The 21754-nt window shown below is 32.0% G+C and overlaps 1 protein-coding gene across 4 annotated transcripts in view; it reads right to left on the reverse strand.

Annotated features, from left to right (window-relative positions):
• The window catches only part of LOC106457221 (type I phosphatidylinositol 4,5-bisphosphate 4-phosphatase-B-like), a 47159-nt gene extending 27806 nt beyond the window's left edge, over positions 1-19353 (reverse strand). For 3 of the 4 annotated variants that reach the window (XR_002610142.1, XM_022383259.1, XM_013916615.2), the window contains exons 1-4: positions 19012-19299; positions 15795-15982; positions 14994-15100; positions 581-683 (exon numbers count right to left, since the gene is read on the reverse strand). Coding sequence is in view for 3 of the 4 variants with exons in the window: in XM_022383259.1 (XP_022238967.1) it covers positions 581-683; positions 14994-15100; positions 15795-15982; positions 19012-19108 (495 nt within the window). In the remaining variant the exon portion in view is untranslated. The other variant, XM_022383255.1, reaches the window with a different exon arrangement.
• Positions 19354-21754: the final 2401 nt, after the last annotated feature.

Genomic DNA, 21754 nt, shown 5'->3' on the forward strand with positions numbered 1-21754 from the left:
AATCTCCATTGTGAAAGTCCCAACAGCTAAGTGTAAAATGGCAAGCATATATAATATGTACGTGACAGGAAAGCTGGATGGCCAAAGGTGCAACTTTGTCATAGACTCTGCGTCTCAGCAAACCCTTGTGAGCATCAACAAATTTACGGAAAATTGACTAACGACTGGAGGCGTAGCAAAATGTTGCTTTGTCTACTTATTATTACATTACTTATTCTACTTGTCCAAGATATGAATATATTTTAAAAAGCGCAAGATATTTATCTCATAGCAAGGCCTTTTTTGCTTTAACTATATCTTGAGGGATGTGACAACTCTAAGTTATAATTTATCCAATACTAATTAGCTTAAAACTAAACCAGAAACAAACATAGGTTTAAAGGATACTTTATGACTTTTTTAGTTTTCCATACACTTAAAAAGAAACTTGTTTACAAAGAAGTGGTTAAAGACCTATACTGACACAAAGGTAGACATGAATATACAGTAAAATATTATATTCATTCAAGCATATGTTATCTAAGATACTTGTAGTTTAAGCTAGCTATTTAAGGGTTATTAGTAATAAAAAAGAATTTACCAAGAAGGTGCTGTGACAGTGACCACAAGAAATCCTACACATTCCAGGAATACATGTAACTGGTTGAGAGACAGTATGAGTTGCCAGATTGGTAACCCTCTTACTGAAAATGAGTAATAACAAAAAAAAAGAACTTTACCTTTGGTTTTGCTTCTATTGTATTTCTCATTATCAATACATAAAATAGAGGTTTAAAAGAATAATTATCCATCCTTGAAATTAACACAATTCAATGCACGTACAAAGCTAGCTTATTAAGAAATGAAAAATGAATGACTAAGGGGTAAGCATGATATTGAACTGTGACGTTAACAATTAATTCTGTGTAAGAAGACTACAAATATATAAGACTACAAAAGGGCAAAATAGTAATGCTCATCAAAGTTCATTTCCCACTTAGTACAAAGAAAATTTTGAGGGAACATTGATATGACAACAATTATACAATAGGAAGGAAAAACAAAAAAGTTGTTCTTAATATATTTGTCTCAAGATTTCTTGTTTTGCTTTTACTTTTGTAATTAACATATTTCAATATATTTTTTGCTTAACATTATTTCAGTGGTCTCTGTATAATCAGTCTGATACATAGCGGTTAAATGGTTCAAAAAATTTCTTAAATGTTCTGCACCTGGTTAAAGCTTAAACACTGAACAATTTACAACCTATTTTATACATATGTATCCAGTACCACAGCTGTAAATTTCACTTCATAGTTTCTACTACTGGTCTCATGTAGTTTTGTGACAAGCTAATACAACTTCACAATGTGGGATTACTTGATTGTTCTAAAAATTAAAACTCACTGTAACAGTGCAACAGTAAACAGCTATTAAAAACAAAATTATTTAACAATTACATTTATCTCCATTCAGTTCGTAATACATAAAATCCAATGTTTATCTCAATTTTAAAATTGACAATACATGGAAGATAATATTTTATATAAATGTAATATAACATATTATTAAAACTTTGAACTAGATGTATAATGCTATTTTTACCTTTTATTTTTTAATTGCTTGTGAAAGATAAAATTACAAGTTCCACTTCAGTCACGAAATTGTGCACCCAAGAAAATGCACTCATACACAATTGCCCAATTCCCAAAGGACTGAACTTATTAGAATCTATAAACACAACCAGCATTAGTTAAGAGTAAGACTGCTTTAACAAACAAAAAAAAAAGTTACAGCAAGTTAATATCCATTATTCTTTACTGGGTCAAAAAATGTTGAATACATTGTTTACTTAACTGTGTTTGTCAAAAATGACTAGACATGGATTAATAACATTTTAAAGTATGTAACACCATTAAGTTGTTAACCTATATACATGAAATCATGAATAGTTCTAACTAAATAGGAAGCATTTAAGTGAGAAATGTCTGGCTGTTCTAATAAACACTTTCATTAAGTTATTTGATGTATTAATTTCTCAGCATGCACGTGTGTTTCTATCATTTCTTCCAGCCTGTATTGAATATTAATATCTTAATGTTTGTTTCTAAACTTCCATTGCATAAACAACTTCTCACTCAAAAGTTTAGAATGTTTTTATTTCTTTTAAAGTAGTTAATACAGATTTTTTTTTTGGAATGTCTATGTTTTTACTATTTCTTATGGTACTTGAATCTCCACCTTATGAATCACAGTAATCTCATCACAAAGTTAATCTAATATAACAAGATTTCTTGCCAAATAGTAAATGTTTTACTGTCTTTGTTTTTCTAGGAACAGAGTGAAATTTTCATTGAATTATAAATTATGTATCACACACTGTAACAATTTAACTAGTTTTATGACATGAAATCTAAGGTCAATTACTTTTAATGATGAATTATTTTATTTACTAATAGTGTACTACCATCAGATATCCCAGTTGTCTGTAACAATGTTATACTCTTTCTTTTGAACATCAGTTATTTTTAACAAAGATTAGTTTCTTTAATGATAGATATCCTAGTTTTCCATAGCAATATTATACTCTTTTCTCAACCATACTGATTCTGATTGGTCATGCAGCACCTCTTACTGTACTGATAAAATTGTTTTTAAAAGTATGTACAAGGGTAATCTTTTATAAAACCTTACAATGTTTAGAACTTTTCTGATTTATAATCAATGACACCAAGTAATGTTTATTATCAGCAAAAACATTTATAAATTTTAGTAGTCTTATGAAAATTTGAAGGGAGAAACCCAAAAAACTGTAAAATTAGTAATTATATCTTTAACTTATTACAGGTTTGTGCTACATTGTGTGTGTTAAATTTTCATGTACAACAGTTTAGGATTAAAAAAGTACTTTAATCCTAAATGGTTGTATCTGAAGATATCATATTAAATGAAGAGTAGCTTAAAAACGTCTAAGAAAAAACATGAAAAGTTGGAAATGGGAATACTGATCTCATGTGTAGGGACTTTACTAAATATTCTAAATTTCAAAAATCTCAAAGAAAATAGTGAATTGGTATAAAGCACAATTAGTGCACTTCATATCACTTTGAGTTGTGATTAATTAGAAAAGAAGCAATTGCATTTCTATTTATTCAGTGAATCCTAATTTAGTACATGTTGAATAACAATTAAAATTAATTGGGCAATTATCTGTGACCAGTGAAACTTGAAGCATACTCAACAGGGCACATAGTTTTTCTTCATAACTTCATTATTTAACATTTTTGATGGAATAACTGTTTTTTTTTTCATTTTTTAAATATTCCAAACTTTCTCTAAAAATCCAAAATATATTACATCCAGAAATGAAATGGAAACATAGCTGCAAGCTGTTTTTTACAGCAACTTCATACGCATTAAAAACTCAGCACTCACAAACATTACAATTATATTTTAAATAAAATTACATTGCTTAACTTAATACACTAATACAAGACTATTTTACCATTATTTGAAAATAAATGAAAATATATTTGGGTGAAAAATATTTAAATTTACCAGGCATGCCTAACTGTGTTGACTTTATCATGTAAGAATGATAGATTAGTTGAATGCAATTGACTAATGAGCCCAATTATTAATTGATTAGCAAATTCTACTAATCAATCAGCTCTAGTCTAGAGTAACTAAAGAAGCATAATATATAACTTAGCAACAAAAATAAATTCAAGTATACTACAAATACATGTTCATACATGCAATTAAACAAACTTTTCTAATCTTCTTAAATGTGATTATAAATTTTTGAATATTAGTTGATCAAGACTCACAGTAGTGAGTAATGCGACCAAGGAAAAGTAAGCACACATATTCCAAAAAATGCAGCTACTACTGAGAGTCTTTTTACACAACATGGTGATGTACAAAGTCAGCCCCACTGAAACTTACCCATTGTAACAGCTACATCTTAGATAATTGAGACTGTAAACCATCAAGACATTAGTAGTTAGCACATCAAAAATGAAATGAATCCTTGGAATCATTGGCGAGATATAGCCTAGCCAAATCTCACCATATTGTTTGTTTTCGCACACTCAATTTGTTCTTGGGGCTTGCACATTTAATTTTCAAACCTTAGCCATCATCTCAATCTTGATCTGATAGCTGTGAAATTAATATCACTACTTCCTTCATGCTCACTCTACCAGCAACAATGTTTGTGGCTCAAAACAATAAGTTTTGTGGCCTACAGGGTTGGTTTTCGCTAAAACAAAATCTATATTTCAAATTTTCTTTAAACTATCCAAGGACAAACAATACCATCACTTTTGTCTTTGTGAAAATTTTGGGGAATTCTGACACATAGTTTTCTTGTAAAGTGCTTGGCATTCTGTTTCTTGTGTACCACACTCCCCTTGTAAAATTTTAAATCACCTGCACCAATGGATGGAATTTAAACTGGCTTTCAGTGCAAACAACGAGACTCGTAAGTTTTAATTGTTTGTTGACAGCCATTACTTCGTCGTCCAAGTTAATACATCTGTTTGTAAGTTTAATTCATAAGTTTATTTTCCATACCCACAAGCCTATATACTCATGTGCACTGTTTTCCAGTATTATTCACTATGTGAGGAATGTGTGTTTACTGTCCACAGTTTATTCACATGTACTTACTAATATAAAAGCTTTGTAAGTTTTCACTGTTACTCACTATTGAAGAGTGGTATTAACTTGTTGTGTGTGTGCCTAGTGCTAACATTAGCAAGGATTTTTTGTTGTTAAATACATGTATAATAAAGGTATATGTGTACAGTTAGCTATATAGGTATTAAAAAAACATGTAAAAACATATAAACATATGTTACATTGAGGGAGGATGATTTCTATAGAGCAATGGTGGGCTGCTATCGGAAGCTTTAGAGATTCCTTAAACTTTGGTACTTGCAAACATGATGGTATGGCTGCTGATAATCATTGTATCCTACCCACACAGTGAAGTACAAGGAATATTATAGCAACAAGTTGTGTTCCTCCTTTGTTGTGGGGACATTTAGAATTACCCTGGACCAGGTCTTTTTCCTAATTGCAAAAGCAATATGCAAGTTAAAAAAACCAGTATGCTCATGTGGATATATAGAAAAAAAATAGCATGCATATATGTAGCAATGTAAATGTACCTTGCAATTTTACAACAGATATTAGCTTTAACATGACTTCTGAATGTCCAGTTGGCACTGAGAAAGATGCTGGTTTTAATTTTGGAAGTCTTGTTGACATAATATGTGAATCCCCAGGCTGAAATACATCAACTGAACATCCAGTTGTTAATGCACAGAATAATGTGGCAGCTGGACATCCAGTTGGCATAGCTAAGTGTAGCTTAGATGCATATTCTTGTCAGAATAATTCAACCAAACAAATACCAACACATGAGCATACTTTAACCTGTTCAAACATCTTTCAAGTGGGCTAATGGTAGTGCAGTGGTGAACAGTAGTAGGAGGCAAAAATATAAATCAAATCCCGAGACAAAAAGGCTTAGATCACTTCAGTACTATTACTTTCAGTCTCATATAAAAAGTATTAGACACAAATATTATAAAAGTAATTCAAGCTCAATACCAAATCATGTACGAGCAAGATATCATAATAATCCATCTCTGGTAAAGTGTTTTGCATTGGACAGGTATTATAGTAATCCATCTGCAGTAAAGCATCAAGCACGGAATAACTATTATACTAATCCATCACCTGTGAAACATATGCTAAAGATAAGTATGATGCTAGTCCTGAATCTGTATGTGTTAGGATGAAGCAAGCCTATCACAAAGACCTGATGTGCAAGCAATATGCTTATGCTCCCAACTTTGATCCTGGTTGTATACGATCCAAAGCCTATTATGAAAAAAAAACAGTGCATCCAGAATAAACAAAATATTACAAGCCTATTACAAGCACCACAAGGTTAGTAAAGACACGAAAAAGAGACATATATAAAATCAAGTGTCAAATCACAAGATTAGTTTTAAATTCAATTTGTGCAATACTTTAACTTTAAGCACAACAGAGTATATGTAGCTTTTTTTTTCTTTGCACCAAAAGTACAGAAACTGTATTTGATAGAAAAACATACTTAACTTTTATGGATTTTTTTAAAATTTGGTACACTGATAGATCTGCAGTTACGAGTCTAATTTGCTGTAAATATAAGCCACATGTGCAAAGCCATTCAGCAAAAACCACTATCATTTGTCAAAAATTTTTGTGCACTCCTACACAAAAAGTCACTTGAGCTATTGATCTAACATTTTTACTACAGCTTCATCTAAGAGTAAAAGTGGACCATTTTAACTTTTAGTCATTAGGATTAAAGATGGTTGACTTAGAGCAGCAAAACTATAAGGTAAAAGGACGTGCAGATACGTAAGTATTGGTTAGGCCAAGCAAACTAGATTAGCAGTTTCTAGCTCAAGTTTTCAAAACAATCATATGGGTGGACAGTTATTATTAGTTATTCACTGCCAACTTTTTAGCACTAATTTACTAAACTTTATGATATTATTCTAATTAAAGAGCATTTAGTATCACATAATATTAGCTTAAGCAATTAGCATAAATAATGATGCTTGATATGGTTGTACCAATTGCATGGGGGTGATGACAAGAAACTGTTAATATAAATTCCATGGCATTACTATAAAGGAAGCTATTAACACTATTTTAGAGAGGAAAAACTACCATCATATATTTTAAAGAATCTGGTTAGTTCTGTAAAGTAAAGGTCTGTTCCGAATAATAGGGTTGAGATCCTAAAGTTACTGTGGGTTACTATCGAGTGTCACTTATTTTGTTTTACCCACTATCATGTCCTAACTTGAACAAAAATGCAGCCTGACTAACTAATGAATGAATATTTGCTGTAAAATTCTTATAAATAATATAAGTGTAGTTACAGTTTGGCCACCAATTTTGATTTCATTCCTTTACGTCATGCCCTCATTCATTTTTGGCCACACCTTTTTTCACACCTAGTGTTTTTGAGCAGATTGCAATATCAAGAGACTTACCAGCATGAATTCATTATCAATTTTCAACATTTAAGGAGTGTGATATTGACATCATTGTGCAAGGCCTCTTAAGCAACTTCTAACAGTGAGATACCCAAATGTTTATATGGACATGGCATACACACTTCTAATAAAGTCTTCTTTTTCCAGAAACTTCTTATTTCAGTGCTGCTTTTGACAAAGATGGAAATGTTCATTGCAGTAAGTTTCCTTTATATAACAAGGATGCTTGTGAGAATGTGGCTGCTATGTGGATGTGTTCTGAATTGTGCAACATTTCTATGCCTGAAGTAACTGAGGGTATCTGCACCATATTCACTAACATTGGTAACTGCACTCCACTAGAAGCCAGACGATATGTTCAGCAAATGGATATTGCACACAGTCGGATATGCATGATCCACAACTGCAAAGGCACAACAGACAATGTCACCTTGATTCAAATACTTGTGACTAAATTGCTATTTTTCTGTCACCTTGCACCTCATTATCCTAACATCAGGAATATAATCAATATATTATACAGTGTCAGAAGGGCCAATTACATAATCTGTGGTATTGATCGTGCATTGCAGGAAATTGCAAAAGAACAAAAGGTAAGCAAAAACACTATGTTGCACCTTTGAAGCTATGGACGAAAATAAAATTCTTGAAATCTTCAAAACAGCTTTTATGTGGTATCACAAGAAATGTTTAGACCATGATTAATATCCTTGAATGTCAAGTAACAAATTCTGTTACAAACGTGAATGTGTACAACTGGATCACTGCATTCGACCAATCACTGTTGATGCTTGGGATTGGCTGCTGATGTATACAGAACAACATCCTGCTCCTGATGATGGGTTGCCTACGAGATACATTTGTAGGTACTGCATAGAGAAATTCCATGCAGGAATACTTCCACTCTGCTGCCTGTTAAATGGTTTAACATTTGACTCAGTTCTTTCAGAAATTGCCCAGCCAAATTAATATGAAAAAGTATTGATTAAGCAGGCAAAAACTTTCCAGGTCGTAACTAAAATGAGGACGGTGGCTGGAAAAACTATTACCTCCTAACCATATGGTCATAAAAGTACAGAGTTCAACTTTTCACTTCCTTTGCCCTTGTAACAGATCTTAAAAAGGCTACCCTAGCCTGAAGAATGTATTCCAGAGCATGGAGAGATACTTGTATTGTTGTGAAAGAGTGAATTCTATATTTTCGGTTGTGGTTTTGTTTATGATTCATTTATTATTCCTTCTATCATTTAGTTTATCTATGAATTTTTAGTTACATTTATATACTAACTCACCTTCTAGCTGATCACGTTTATTTTGAGTAAATATGTATGCGTTATGAAACTGACACAAGCTTCCCTAGAGGTGAAGTACAGATATTATTAATGTAGTAAAAGATTATGTACATTTATGATCACATGAGATGTACTCTCGTGACCTAACCAGTGAATAAATACACTGCCATCAGTTTCATAAAATGAGTTCCGAGATAGTTAGTGAAAGATATAGTTTGTGAATTACTGCTGTTTGTCACTCCATATTGTTATTAACATAGAAAAGTGATTTTGGAATATTGTATTGTTTTTTTTGGAATTAGGATTTTTCTTTTTCTGGTTGTTTTTCCTGATTCCATTATTTGAAATAATTAATATTGATATTTATGTTCATTAACATTAGTATCAAGTCCTGGCCATGCACATGTTTATTAACTGTTTTTGATAAGTGCTAGATTTCATTCCAAGTATTGTTATAGTTTAATAAATAGTTTTCTGTTTTTATTGTTGAACCCTGGTTGTACTGGCATGTTATTTTAGACCATTACAACCTAGTTGGAAAAGTGTAGTTTGGCTGGATATATTTGACATGCATAAGGCGTATTAGGCTGTTTGCAAGATGAAAGAAATCACTTAATCATATTATAACATTAACTTATCAGCATCAGAGTTAGAATTAAACCAAAGAATTACTGAATTTGTTACCATAGAACTCAACATTTATACTAATGAAGCTAAAATTGCTGTAGACCAGGTGAATGATGCTGAAGTACATTGTGAGAAACTTCCTGAAAGAGAACTCACAGTCAGAGAATTGCACAAGAAGAAGAAGCAAAGGTGTACCCAAACTATACTATACAGACACTAGATGCTCCTAGGGAAAACAAAAAGGTAACTGATCTTTATTAAATGCTATGTATTAATGAACCTGCCCTGCAAGCAGTTAGATGTATTTTGTATCTCAGACCTTTTCCCATGTAGTAACGGTGGGTAGCATCAATCAAGAGAAGTGCAGCTTGATGATTAAGACTATGTTACAACTATAATGCAGTCAAACATTGCTCAATGTAGCTTAAATCAGCAATTTCTGTTCTACCATCTTTACCATGCCACCATATATTAGCTAAACAGTGGAATCTTTCACAAGTTAAAATTTATTTGTACACATGAGAAATTGACATCTGGACAGCACTTAGAAATGTTAGGAAAGCTAGAGCTTGAAGGGGATTTGATTAGTATATTTACTCGCTTACAGCAGTACTGAGCATGACCACAAAATGCCCTAAATGCCATGACTCTGCATTATGGTCCAGCTATTTGGTTTCTTATCCTGAGTCCTCCTGAATAGATGTCAGATGATTTGGGCAAATATTTAATGAGATTAATTCCTTCTGAAATGGCTCATCTATCCACAAGTGTTCTTTTTGCAGCTTATACAATATCAGCTTCTAGATTTATCAATAACAAGTTTAAAGGAATTTTAGAATTCCTTACATCAAATGGTGCTTCTATTGGCACAGTCACAGATAAAAGCTTATGCCCAATATTGCATGAAAGAGTATCAAAATACCAGTTCCAAGATCCAAAATGGAAAAATTTTATCTTCGGAGTGTTGTTAATTAGTAGCCAGAGGGAAGGCATTGATTGCCAATTCACGTCTATAGAATCTTCCATGCAAAGATAATGAGCATATGATAAATGACTACAACCCTGCAATGTTGTTAGCTTGAGAAGGCGATATGGATCTGCAATTTATAGAAAAGTCAACAATTCTAAATTGGTATATTACAAAGTATACAACTAAAGCAGAAATAAAGTTGTGGCAATACTGCATTTAATGAGCTAACTTCACCAATTCTCTAGCTAGTCATTTATGGAATGTTGCACTAAGGAGCCTTTCTCATCAAGAATGTGGTGCTCTGGAAGCTAGTGACACATTACTGTCTTAACACTGTTTGGCACAGATCCAGGTACTGTATTACAATGGATTGATGTAAACATGGGTTGGAGTCATAGAGTTAACACATTCGCGGCGTAAGTTATTTTTCTAATTATGCAATACGAACGTAAGGCCTCATTGTGAACTTTACCTTAGATACAGCTAATTTCACGGCTTTATATTATGTTTTATGACAGAATGACTGCATTGAGAACTTTCTCTTGAGTGCACCACTGATGGTACATGATATCCTGTCTTTACCCATTTAAGCTTTGGCTGTCATATGCCACTGGTGGTGCACACTATGATTTAAGTAATAATAATGAAATCATTATAACATTTAATATTTTTTTCAGCCTAATCTTGCCAATTTTTTAGAAGAATAATGAATATTTCACAATTTCATGGTCATAAAAGAGAGACATCAGATAATATAATCCCTACTGTGGATGATAATAGTTCTATTCTTATTATATTACAGTCTTCATAACAGTTTTTCTTATTTATGAAACAAGTCTCAATTAATGTTTTTTTGCTTCAATTATTCACAGTGAAAAATGTAATGCCAATCTTTAGATGTAATTTTAACATAAAAAGTGATTTAATCATGTAAATTAGCTTTATTTCTGTTGCCCTTTCAACATGGCATCCGTGTTCCACCAGTGGTACATGATGGAAGGCATAGCTTTATTATAACCATCCGTATAAAATAAATACTTCATAGAGGACTTTGGAGATATGAGGTACAGTTATATCTTATGGGTGTTGTGTACCACAGGTGGCTCACGATGTTCAACAGAAAACATACATATGTACCACCAGTGGCACACGATGTTGTGAACATGTGAAAGAGCATCACATTACAACTGGGTTGCCTGAGGCTTCCAAAGATCTATTGTATCCTTCTTGTATTGATATTTATTATCCCAACAGGCCACCTGAGCTTGAGGATATTAATCTATATGATTTTCTAGCTTGGTATGACATTGTGAACAAGCAGCACAGTTATAATGCTACATTCTATCTTATGTTTGACCACTTCTTAACAAAATGTCTACAACCATACATAATCATCCATTACAGATATAATCCACAACAAGAACCAGAGAAATACTTCTATTCTACATTGTTGTTGTTGTTTACGCCCTGGAGAGAATGCAATAGCCTAATGGGAGACTGCTCCAATTACACCGAGACATTTAATGCTAGTAAAGATATCCTGTTGAATGGTTTCAAATACAATGGCCAATTACTTCATTTGCCAGGAGCAGACACAAAAGTACGTGAACTAATTCAAGAACATCGAGCACAGATTTAAGCTGAAGAACGGTAAAGTAGTGGCCCTCCTGCTAGTGATCAATTGCACCATGTTGCTATTCAGGCACATAACTCTTTGGTAGAATTTGAAGATCTCATTCACTATGATGAACAAATAGATGTGGATGAGATGATTGGAAATTTGAATGAGGACCAGCTGAGGGTGATCAACAAGGTCAAGACTACCATAGATGCCCAACCAAATGCCGATCTGGGTTGCAATGCCAAAATATCTAGGCTTTTTGTTAGTGGGTCTGATGATACTGACAAGAGTTTTTTAATAAAAACTGTTAAAGCATGGGTTCAATCAACAACTGGTAAAGATGTTGCCATTGCAGCACCCACAGGTATTCCTGCATTTAATATTAATGAGTTAACTATTTACCAACTGCTGATGCTGCCAGTGGGACATGGAAAGATGCTACAATATTGGCCCATGTCTGATGTTGCCCTGAAATTGTGCTTGAAAAGTTGCATAATGTTATATGACTCATCATTGATGAGATAGCCATGGTCAGTAATGTGACTCTAATGTAAATATATCATAGCTTATTGACATTTTTCAAACTGAGGAAGCTGAAGATGGATGGTTTGGTTGATAAAAATTAATGTTTTTAAGGGACCTTTTACTGCTACTGCCAGTTTTGAAGGTCCAGGGTATACTCCTCTTCTCACCACAGGCTGCTTAAAAGCATAATGGATGTGTGGGCACTGTAAACTTGTGAAGAAATGTGTTTTCCTATGATGAGTTGCTGATAAATATGTAACAGAAAGAAGAGCAAGGCTTTGTTTCTATGCTATCCAGAATTCGTCTTGATCATGTTACTACCGACAGTCTCAGGATGCTAGAAGAGCATAAGTTGTGTTTCAATGATGACAGCATAAGTGGAAGAAAGAAAGAAGTGTAAAAATCACTTTCTGACCTTCCAACTGACACAGTGTATCTGTTACCCACCAGACATGTGTGATGAGCTAAGCAAAGAAATGCTTAAAAATCTTAATGGAGAACAAACTGTTTGCTGGCTATAAATACTGTGGATTGTCCTGGGTATTTTTGTTCAAAAGTCTCCAAAAAGTTTTCTAACTACAGTGATGACAGTACTTTCACAGCTACCTTAGAAAAAGATATAGTCATAAAGACTGGCTGCAAGGTTATGTCGAAGAGAAACAATGACATGACTCTTGGACTCATAAATAGTGCAATAGGTACTGTGTGTTCTGTTAAGTATAACATAGATCAAGCCAGTGTGATTCATAGCATAAATATAAAGTTTAGTCATGAACATGAATTGGAGAAAGAAAATACCAAATTCCAGTTGTTGGATAAAGCTGTTGTCATCAGATGCCAGTTTCAATTTGCAATTGCATATGCTAACACCTATGCAAGTCACAATATTTAACTCTGCACAATGTTGTTACATACATTGTCAACACAATCTTTACCTGTGTCCAAAGCTATGTGGCAATGTCTAGAGTCACTAGGCTGTCTGGTCTTCACTTGATAAACATAGATCCTCACTCTACAAAAGCATTGTATTCTGCTGTGATGGAATATGTTTATCTCTGGCAGAAAGTTTGACCCATGTTCCCATTATTAACTTCCTAGAAGAGGTCCAAAGCAGTTCCTGACAGACAGTGGTGTGCAACAAAATCAACATTGATAATTCAGCAGCAATCTGGTAATCATTCAGCACAATTGTTAACTTTTTTACCAAAAAAAAAAAGTTTTTCCGTATAGTGATTGATTGATTGTCAAGCTATGGTAACAGCATATTACAATGCATTCTATGTAGCAAAGCTGTGTATTTCAAACTTATTAAATACTCAAATTAATCTATTAAACAGTTGACCAAGAACTATGAAAGTGTTGATCAGACAGCTTTAAATTGCACTAGTATTTGTAATGAACTTGGTGATCCATTTGATACACACTGTCAACAAGATCCTGTAGATTTTCTTCAAGCACTTGTGCACCATTATACTAGCCTTTCTTCTTTGATAAACCATTGTGTTACTACAGAAACTTTGTGCACTAAATGTAACAAAATTATTGCTATAGACAAGAAATAAATAGTAATGAATATTTTGGTTTCTGCTGCTCAAAAAGACATAAGAATAGATGAGTTGTTTAACCTGCTCAAGAGTGGACAGTGCATGATAGTAATTTATGTAACAATTGTAATACACCACTCATGGTGTGCAACCAGTTTGGCAGTGCTCAACAGTTAATTGTATTTAAGCTTGATGATTGGAAAAGTACAACAGGTAGTGGTAAGGTAAGGTGAAAGACTATTATCAACTCTGTGCTTAGCAGTTCTATGTAGGTAGGAGATCATATGTTTAAACTGAAATCAAGGGTACACTACAGGCAAGACAAGAAGGCTGGTGTTTGTTATACAAGTGTAATTTCAGTGAATGGAAAATGGATTCACTGTAAGGATCAAGCTTTAACAACTACATCTTGGCCCAAAGGGGCAAAAGATTTGTATTTGTTTTTTGTATGAGAGCACTTCTTGCATTAGCAAGAACTCATTATCCATACCTGCACAATGAGTTAAATTGTATGATGTAGAATTGCCAGTGTCCAATGATGCTTTAAAGAAAGTTAGTAGCAAATTTAAAAAAGGCAGTTTGTAGCATCAATTAACTGTGGAAAAGAAGGCACCCATAAAACAAAAATTTTTACCATTTGTTAAATCTGTTCCACTTATAAAAAAAGACATGGTGTTGTTACTTTTTAGCAAAATACGCCTTGGATATGAAGCATAAGGATAAATCTAAAGTAGTTGAGTCCACTACAGCTACTTACAAAGACTGTGAAATAATTACTGTTGATATACCCATTGTAAGAATAACTGAATGGCCTGATTACAGGTGTTATCCTGTTAATGAGCAATGGCAGAGACAAGCTTCTAATTTACTAGGCCTGTAGTTTGTGCATCCATTTCACACATTTGCCTTGTATAGAACAACTCTGAACTAGATTTCACAAGTAGCTTTTGTATGGAAGATTTATTTCATTAATTTACACTTGTATAAACCAGAAGTTGAATATTATGGATAACCTAAACTCATAGGAATGATGACAAATATTAGTTACTACCCATTCTGCTTGTTTTCACAAAAAATTAACATTGGGACTTCACATTTCTTAGTTTATCATAACTAAAAAAACACAATATGAATAATATCAAATCACTGAGTTAAAGTTTTTCTTCATCAATGAGTAGTTAATTTAAGAACTTTACAAACACTCTACAAATACTTTTCCCATGTTGTTTGGTATCATTTTTGTGTACATACATGTATGTGTGTAATGTAACTTTTAATTAGTGACTTTTGCAACTAATGTTAACTATTAGTGGCATTACAAAAATTATGTTATAAAGAAAAAAGGGAAATAAATTCAGACATTACCAGTTTGGTCGGGGGCAAATGATTTTCTGTGATTCAGCTTTACAAATCAGCAAACAATTGCACACACATCGTACATACTTCTTTCCAGGAGGAGCATTTTTTATTGGCTATACCAATAGAAAGAAAAACATTCTAAAATAGGATAACTTCATTTACTTGTTTTCACTATTTATATTTAGAAAAGATTTACAGCTTGAATGACTTAAATTTCAAAGTTATGAGGAAAAAATGTTCATATTAGAGACACATTTTTTACAATTTATGGTACGGATTATTGAATATGTTAGTTTCTCATCATGTATCCACCAGTTGCTTTTATGAAAACAATTTTAGTTGCTCTATTAAAATAAAAAAAGGAGAGAAAATTACTTTACACTTCATATATAGTATGCCAATTTAACAAAATATTTTCCAAACCCTTAAATATGGGATGAATTATAATGATTGTACATACCATATTATGGAGATAATATTCAATATTATGTTTAGGCAATGCATTCTTTCACAATATTTTGTTGCATATAAAAAAATTAACCATCTTCATAATTCGAAATGCTTATTTAATATAAATTTGCAAAATCCAGGTTGTAAAATAAAAAACATTGATCTCTAACTCAAAAGAGTATATATAAAAAAGTGAATGAAAAAAATCTCTCAAGTATGAGACAAAAATATGGTTGCCTTCCTATAATCATATTCAGCATACAAGTACATAACATAGTTAAATATTTCTTCATCTAGCAATTTGTTATTTAATTGGTAACTTTTGTATTTAAATAATTAAAGAATACTAATTATTACCGTTGCCTCATTGCAGTTATTGCATTTCACAACAAACTGGTTTAATTTTCCTTGAATGTCAATCATTGTGTGACAGACTTTACAAGGGATCATTGGTATTTCTGCACCTGCGGATGAAGAGTAAGGTGAATATGGAGGAGGAAGAACATTTTCAACTTCCAGATGTCCTTCATTTTGTGTTGGTGGTGCTGAAATAATTATAAATACAAATAGCTTGATAAAATGAAGATACAATCTTACAAATATACAGATATAAACTGAACAAAATATTTACAACTCTGCAGAAAACTTTTCTGTTATTACTGAAGATTGAAATGCTTTTCAAATATTAAAATATCCACTTCCTGTCTTAATGACTACCAATAATTCCTATTTATCTAACAGTACATTCAAAACTTGGATCACAAAGACAATAACTTAGTTTATTTGGGAATAGCCAGTAAATACAAATCTACAATTCAGCATGAATCTGTTTCTTCAGTCAAAATTTTTCTGTTTTTAGCGAGATATAAAACATATATATGTATGTGCATGTGTGATTTTCTTTGAAAACAATTATATAAACACATCTTCATATGGTGATGACATATTGTAATGAAGCAGTTTAAATTATCTTAGGTCTTTGGATGTAAAACGGTTTATTCAGCAAAGTACAACATTTAGTACAAATATATGTATGATATGCCACCAAAATAAGACTGATTCAAATTTCACTAACAGTATTCTTTGTCAGCCCAGTATTGGTTTAAGTAACATAACAGTTTAATAGCATTTCAAGTATATTCTGCTGGTTGTTTGCTGCAGCCAATGAGACCTTTTGCACAATATCAGAGCTTATATGGCCAGATGGTTTACAACATTAAGTTTTATCAAAATGCTACATATATCAGTAGTATAAAATAAAGTAGAGTTTAGAACAAAAGGCAATAGCATACAAGAAATGGCATAGTTGAAGTGCTATTGAACACTCTTTTCAAAGATATTTGAATTATGAGTTTTATTGTGATTTTACAAAACACATACATACCTAGTAAAAAATTTGAAATATTTTAAATGAACAATGCATACCACCTTATGTTATTACATGAAATTAATAATCATTGTGATTTTAATATTAGAAGTCAGAAAAATTTAAACTCAGACTAATTCATAAGCAAAACCATTAGAATTTCTAATTTAATGATTAGTATACCTGATGGGATGTACATTTGTTCATAATTAGAAATACACTGAGCTGCTGTTTAGTGATTTATTGCATGTGAAAGATCTTTTACATATATATATTTCTATCTGGATTTTATACTCTGAGGATTAAGGATGTTTAATCTCTAAGGATCAATAATCTTTTGTCACTTTAACATACACAACTTAAAAATGTGTATACACTAATTAGCTAGAAGGAGGTCCATATATATAGAAAATGCAAATCAATATAGAAAAAGTGAGCAAGGAAAGTCATTTTAATTGTTACATATGTTGCTGGCTATGACCATGAGAATGCTATTGCTTTACAAAAGGTTTTAGAACAATTATTGAGTTGTTAACATAATTGGCTTATGACTTTTGATTATAATAATGCCAAGTAATGCATGTGGATTATCATAATTTTAATTATAAGAACAGTTTTGATGGGAATAACCTTAACAGTGTTATAGAAGAAAATATCTTGGTACTTTGGATTGTCAGTCTCTTAGGCCATCCAGTGTGCCAACTGTTGCTAGTAGTATTGAAAATAGAATTTTAGGTTGTATTTATAGAAATAATGAACAGATTAAATAGAGATGATCATTTCTTTGTATAAGTGCTTGAATATGCCTCATTTGCAATATTGTATTCAGTCTTGAGTTCTATATCTTAAGAAGGACATTGAATTGTTGAAAAGGGTTCAAAGGAGGGCTACCAGGATAACATCTCAGATGGGAATGTTGTAATACAAGGACAGGATAAGATCTTCAAAATTGTTTTTTCTTAAAAAAAGAAAAGTTAGAGAGGATATAATTGAGAGGTTTAAGATTATTAAGGGAACTGAGAATACTGACGCATCATTTTTCTTTAGATTTAATTGTGAGAATGGTAGAAGAAGAGGCCAAGATATACATTTTGGTAGAGTAAGAGTCACCTTCAGCTCATAAAATTTTATCTTTAACAAGGTGGTTGGTTTTTAGAATGGTATGCCTACAGATGAGCTGGATGCAGTAATATTTAGAGGAGTTTAAGAGAGGTCCAGATAAATATTTAAATAATCAGGGTTGGATTTGGTTATTTTTATGAGTGAATGGTACTGCCTCAATGGATGAGCAGACCCCATATTATCCCTTAATGTGATGTTAATAGGATGACATATCAAGAAATCTGTCTCTCTTTTCTAGTCATTCCTATGTTTCGGATGCTTATACCTACATCCCATTAACACACCAGCAGAAAGAGAAGCAAGTTTACAGTATAAATTCCTGCATACCGGATTACAAGACGATGGACCAAACTCCAAAGTAAAACTGAGTAATGGTGATATTGAAGAGCAAAGAATCATATCCCATAAAATGTCAAATACATTTTTGGTTTATGCATTTAGCAGTTTTGTTTTGTTTTCATTCCTATAACTATACATTTTGCAGAAATTAATATTACTTTGAATGTGTAAGTTACTGAAGATGCTACTCACAAAGATTACCTAGTGCAATTACATATTGAAAACTAAGTACATCAAGATATTTGTTCAACAAATCTAATTTTATCTTTATTCAGTAAAATACAGTAAAAAAATCAAACAAAACCTTGTGGCAGGCAATGAAAATGTACAAAATTTTCCCACACAATGCACTCAACAAAAACTACAATCATGTAATTTCTAAGAAGTGGTTAAATATTAACTCAAACTCAACACTTCCACTACAGTATTATTACACATTTCAAGAAATATTAATGATCTGGAAGTGGGGCATGGGGTGACAGGGTTGAATAATTATATTTTTAAAGTAAAAGTTAATTCAAATTATAGATGTATATACATATATATATATATGTATATAATGCAAATTCCTCTACTTACAATTAGTTACATTGTTATTAATAATTTATAGTATACATTACAACGTATTGTATATAAAATTAAAAAGTGCCTGAAAATTAAAATAACCGTATATATGTACAAAAAAACCACAGCCTAGGCTAAACCTATACAACATTACAAGTCATTATTTTATATATACATACAGACCTGTTGGTACTGGTAGATCCAAAAGTCTTTCTCCGAACTGACTTCCTTGAGCATAATTGCGTTGTTCGTTTTGCAATAGTGGGGATTTTTCAGACATCTTCACGAACTTTATTTGATTGTTTCAGCGCTACTTGCTCATTTGATACAAAACTCCTAAAAATACGTCAAAGTTCTCCAACTATTATTATTTATAAAGCATTAAACATGTAAAAACTGAAATGACCTACGTTATTGTATGTAACATAAATTATAATGTAAAAGAAGCTTTATAATTCGCTAACTTTTCAAATTTCAGTTACCACCTACCTTTATACGTTGTAACCATGTGATTTATTATCAAAATTATTTTTTTATTAATGTTTAGGACATGTGCGTCACATCCTTCTGCCAATGTATTGTTAATATAAATATATATATATATCAATATTATTATTAAGCAGTAACATATTACACCATTTTGTAAATTATCACCTGTTGAGACATTTTTAGTATTTTGATTGATTTGCGACGATTTTTCTCAAAAAATAGCATCAAGTTTAAGATGTTATAACTTAGTCTATAAATAAAAGAAAATGTGGAAAAAAGTTAAATTATATAGGTATAATATATAAATTATATATATATATATATGTTAATGTTTCCTATCTAATAATGTGATATCCAGGTTCATTAACATATGCAGAAAGAATCTTGTGTTCGCTGAACGAAGGTTCTACAAATAATGTGCCGAGTTAATTTTCAAACATAGACAACAATAATAAGTAAAGGAAGAACAAATACAAAAGTGGGCAAATAAAACAGGTCTTTATTTAAAAACAGTGATCATATGTATTTTACTTACTGGTTGTCCTCTTTGTTCGGACTTTGACTATTGACATAGATAGATATGTCTTCTTAAGTACTTGCCATAACTAATTAGCAACTAATTTCACATAATTAGTATAGAATATATCTTTAATTAGGCTTATTCAAATAATATTTCAGAATTTTCAAGCAATTTCTTCGGATTATTTGTTAATTACATCTGTGTTGACTAGATGTAGAACGGTTGTAAACACCTACTAATTCCTTTACGCACATAAAAGTTACATACTGCATCAATTCTTAAAATTAGTGTGATATGAAAATACTACGTGTTTCTGTCTTCTTGTATTATAATACTTATTCTGAATTTATTGTTTGTTTCGAATATATGCAGGTTTCTCATATTACACATTCGAGTTGATTTTCTTTCAGGTTAACTTTGTTTCTTTTGTTGTAAGCTATATTTTCAATATTTGAATTTAAATGTTTGTTTGTTAGAGGGAAGTAATCATGTTGATAACTTACTAATCCAGAAATTTGTACAGTACGTACAAAACGAGAACAATATAAATATCAGACTCAGTAAAGTATATGGTGTATTAATGAGTAATCAATGAGTGAATAATTCAGTGCCAATAAGTGAGCTATTCAGTTTTTTGAGGCAATTAGTCAGATAGTTAGCATGTTCCTTATCGATAATTTCTGATGAAATTCTGCAGTTAGGCATGCAGTATTTTCGGAGTATCTACTGAAATATTATTTACTAGCTGAGTTACCCAGCGTTGCACGGTGAAAATTTAGATTTGAAATGTATAGATCGGTATTTTTTTCAGCATATTATTCTCTGAGTAAACCAAAGCTGTGATGTGAGAAATAAAAAAAAACAACATTTAATCAAACAAAGCTTTATTTGAAATTAGATCGTGTTTGAGCTTGAAATCGTACATAATGTTGCTCCTCTGTTTCTTGCTCTCTGTAAGTTATTTGTTTTAATTTTTGTGCTTGAACTCTGGTTTGACGTTGTTCAGAAGTTTCTTGTTGTCTATATCCAGCTTACCTTGATGATTCTGACTGAACTCTGGCTTTGGGCTGTTCAACAGTTTCTTGCTGTCTTTGAGTAGCCTGCCTCTCAGCTTGAGCTCGAAGTCTGACTTTACGTTGTTCCAAAGTATCTTTATGTATTTGAGCAGCCTATCTCGCAGCTTGTGCTTGAAGTCTTTGATGACGTTCTTCTTTTGTTCCAGCTGCTCTTTGTGCTTGCATTCTTTTAGCGGCAGAAGACATTCCATAGAAAGGGCGTTTCTTGGGTGGCATAATCACCTGTATCACTAAACAATAATTTGCAATTCACAAAGTTACTAAATCACTTATGAAACCACTTAGCACTAGTTAAAGAAAACTGATTTTGGAAATACTGAATTGACAGTAAGGTGATCTGAGTGTCTCCCGCCATAACGCTTTCTATTTGTAAAACGTGCTTATGTTTGTATGTTTATTACAAAAAAAAATATATTCAAAAAATGGCGCAATAATCATTAATTGTCAATTTCATCATTAAATACTACACCAAATACAAAATAAATAGCACCATTAAATGTCTTGTAAAAACTGGTTATTATGAAATTATTGTTAGTCTCTGGTCGTTAGTTAATTTCCCGTATAATTTCTTTCCAATGCAACTTTAGCGACATAAGTCCTTTCTTAAATAAAACTAGTTTATTTTTTCTCAATACAACTTTGAAATTCACTTAATTTCCACGGTCACGTTATAATTCACAACGAACGACACACGTGCTCGACCCAACTGCCCGTCTCTATCTCTGTCTGCAATTCAACTGCATTACTGCCGTCACTTCTTGGCGGTTTTATATACAAGAATACTGCATATCTAGTAAACACTCGAGGCTTCACGAAGGGACACGAATTTTCTAGAAGCTCA

This window comes from Limulus polyphemus, unplaced genomic scaffold (genome assembly GCF_000517525.1).
Source record: "Limulus polyphemus unplaced genomic scaffold, Limulus_polyphemus-2.1.2 Scaffold15, whole genome shotgun sequence".
NCBI classification, from domain to species: domain Eukaryota; kingdom Metazoa; phylum Arthropoda; class Merostomata; order Xiphosura; family Limulidae; genus Limulus; species Limulus polyphemus.